Source organism: Gobio gobio, assembly GCF_949357685.1.
Source record: "Gobio gobio genome assembly, chromosome: 19".
NCBI lineage: Eukaryota > Metazoa > Chordata > Actinopteri > Cypriniformes > Gobionidae > Gobio > Gobio gobio.
In genome coordinates, this window is record NC_137112.1 from 1,500,754 (window position 1) to 1,503,253 (window position 2,500).

Sequence of the window (2,500 nt, forward strand, 5' to 3'; positions counted from 1 at the left end):
TGAGGGATTTTCTCTTTGTCTTTTGTTGTTTTAACATTAAAGGGATAGTTCACTCACAAATGAAGATTCTGTCATTTAGAAATGAATACAGGTTTGAACAATATTAGAGTGAGTAAATAATGACATCATGTTAGAGGTGAACTGTCCCTTTAAGGCCAGAGTGTTCACTATAGGCTGCGCCGCTGTCAATTAAAGACCTGCACGCATCTAATACACACACACACACACCGACTTTACTTTCACTTTACACATAACTACTGTGTTTATGTAAACCTTGTGTGTGTTTGACAGTATTAGCGCAGTAAGACGACTCAGTCCAGTAATCACGTGTGTGACAGGAGTTTAGTGCGCGCGCTCGGAGAAGCGCATGTTAAACGCATGTAAATGAGCTTTGGTGATTGTGAATAACTCTAGTGTGCTGTGAGTGTAACTCCACCACTGACCTGTGATGGGAATGTGTGTTGTGTTGTTCAGTGTTGGGATGGAGGCAAATTATAGAATTTGTAGAAAAATTATTAATTAAATGTAAAACCGCAATTCACAAGCGATTATTGAACCGTGAATGCCGTCCCGAACGCTTCAATATTATATTGAGAATTGTGGCATTGCTAGTAGCTATACTATCTTTATTTACCCGCCACAACACATCACCACCCGCATTTGGCTGGTGCTAATTTCCATCCCTGCTTTCCATTCATTAGCCTCTAGAAACCAGTGTTTATGATTATGATTATACACTAAAATAATGTTTTAAATAATTCTGACCCAATCCATCTTCAGAATGGATTCTCACCAGGACTCTGTCGAAGGCGGACGGCGTTCCTCCTCTCTGGACATGACCCAGTACAGTGACCCGCGTGTCGTAACCCAGCCGCTGAACCACCAGCTGCACACACACACACACACACACACACACACACACACACACACGCGGTCAGATCTCACACCGATGACATCACTGCACATCTGCATCTGCCAGCCTCACGTCTTTGATGTAGTTGGAGGAGATCAGCTGGCCGTGTTTGTCTATGGCTCCTTCTGCGATGATCACGATGTTCAGGCGGGAGCCTTTACTGCGAATCTGCTCACACACACACACACACACACACACACACACACACACACACACACACACACACACACACGTTCATACGGTCAGCACTTTAAACACACTGGAATACTGCACGATTATTCAAAATCAATCTGAAGTCGTGCGCTGCGTTTATCATGTTTATCAGGAACAATGCCATCTTCCGTCAGAAGGGTCAGAGGTCAGAAGGGTCAAGAGGGTCAGAGGTCAGAAGGGTCACCTCTCCCAGTCGAGCGCACATGTGATCCTCCCAGCCGTCCTCCGGTGGAGCCTCTGGGATGAAGAGCCAGTCGGCACCAGATGCCAGAGCCGACACCACCGCCAGATACCTGCAGAACCACAGACCAGATCAGACCGGATCAGACCAGATCAGACCACATCAGACCAGATCAGACTAGATCAGACTGGATCAGACCAGATCAGACCGGATCAGACCAGATCAGACCAGATCAGATCGGATCAGACCAGATCAGACCAGATCAGACCAGATCAGATCAGACCACATCAGACCAGATCAGACCGGATCAGACCAGATCAGACCGGATCAGACCAGATCAGATCGGATCAGACCAGATCAGACCACATCAGACCAGATCAGACCGGATCAGACCAGATCAGACCGGATCAGACCAGATCAGATCGGATCGGATCAGACCAGATCAGATCAGACCACATCAGACCAGATCAGACCAGATCAGACCGGATCAGACCGGATCAGACCAGATCAGACTAGATCAGACTGGATCAGACCAGATCAGACTAGATCAGACTGGATCAGACCAGATCAGACCAGATCAGACCGGATCAGACCAGATCAGACCAGATCAGATCGGATCAGACCAGATCAGACCAGATCAGACCAGATCAGATCAGACCACATCAGACCAGATCAGACCGGATCAGACCAGATCAGACCGGATCAGACCAGATCAGATCGGATCAGACCAGATCAGATCAGACCACATCAGACCAGATCAGACCGGATCAGACCAGATCAGACCGGATCAGACCAGATCAGATCGGATCGGATCAGACCAGATCAGATCAGACCACATCAGACCAGATCAGACCAGATCAGACCGGATCAGACCGGATCAGACCAGATCAGATCAGACCACATCAGACCAGATCAGACCAGATCAGACCGGATCAGACCAGATCAGATCGGATCAGACCAGATCAGATCAGACCACATCAGACCAGATCAGACCAGATCAGACCAGATCAGACCAGATCAGACCGGATCAGACCAGATCAGATCAGACCACATCAGACCAGATCAGACCGGATCAGACCAGATCAGATCGGATCAGACCAGATCAGATCAGACCACATCAGACCAGATCAGACCGGATCAGACCAGATCAGACCGGATCAGACCAGATCAGATCAGACCACATCAGACCAGAT

General features: G+C 48.1%; 1 protein-coding gene across 1 annotated transcript in view; it reads right to left on the reverse strand.

Moving 5' to 3' along the window:
- Positions 1-2,500, reverse strand: part of LOC307143129 (ATP-dependent 6-phosphofructokinase, liver type-like) — a 61,908-nt gene that overhangs the window by 48,260 nt on the left and 11,148 nt on the right. The window contains exons 7-9 of the mRNA XM_079844434.1: positions 1,311-1,419; positions 986-1,081; positions 794-886 (exon numbers count right to left, since the gene is read on the reverse strand). Coding sequence (XP_079700560.1) covers positions 794-886; positions 986-1,081; positions 1,311-1,419 — 298 coding nt within the window. The remainder of the gene's footprint in view (positions 1-793; positions 887-985; positions 1,082-1,310; positions 1,420-2,500) is intronic.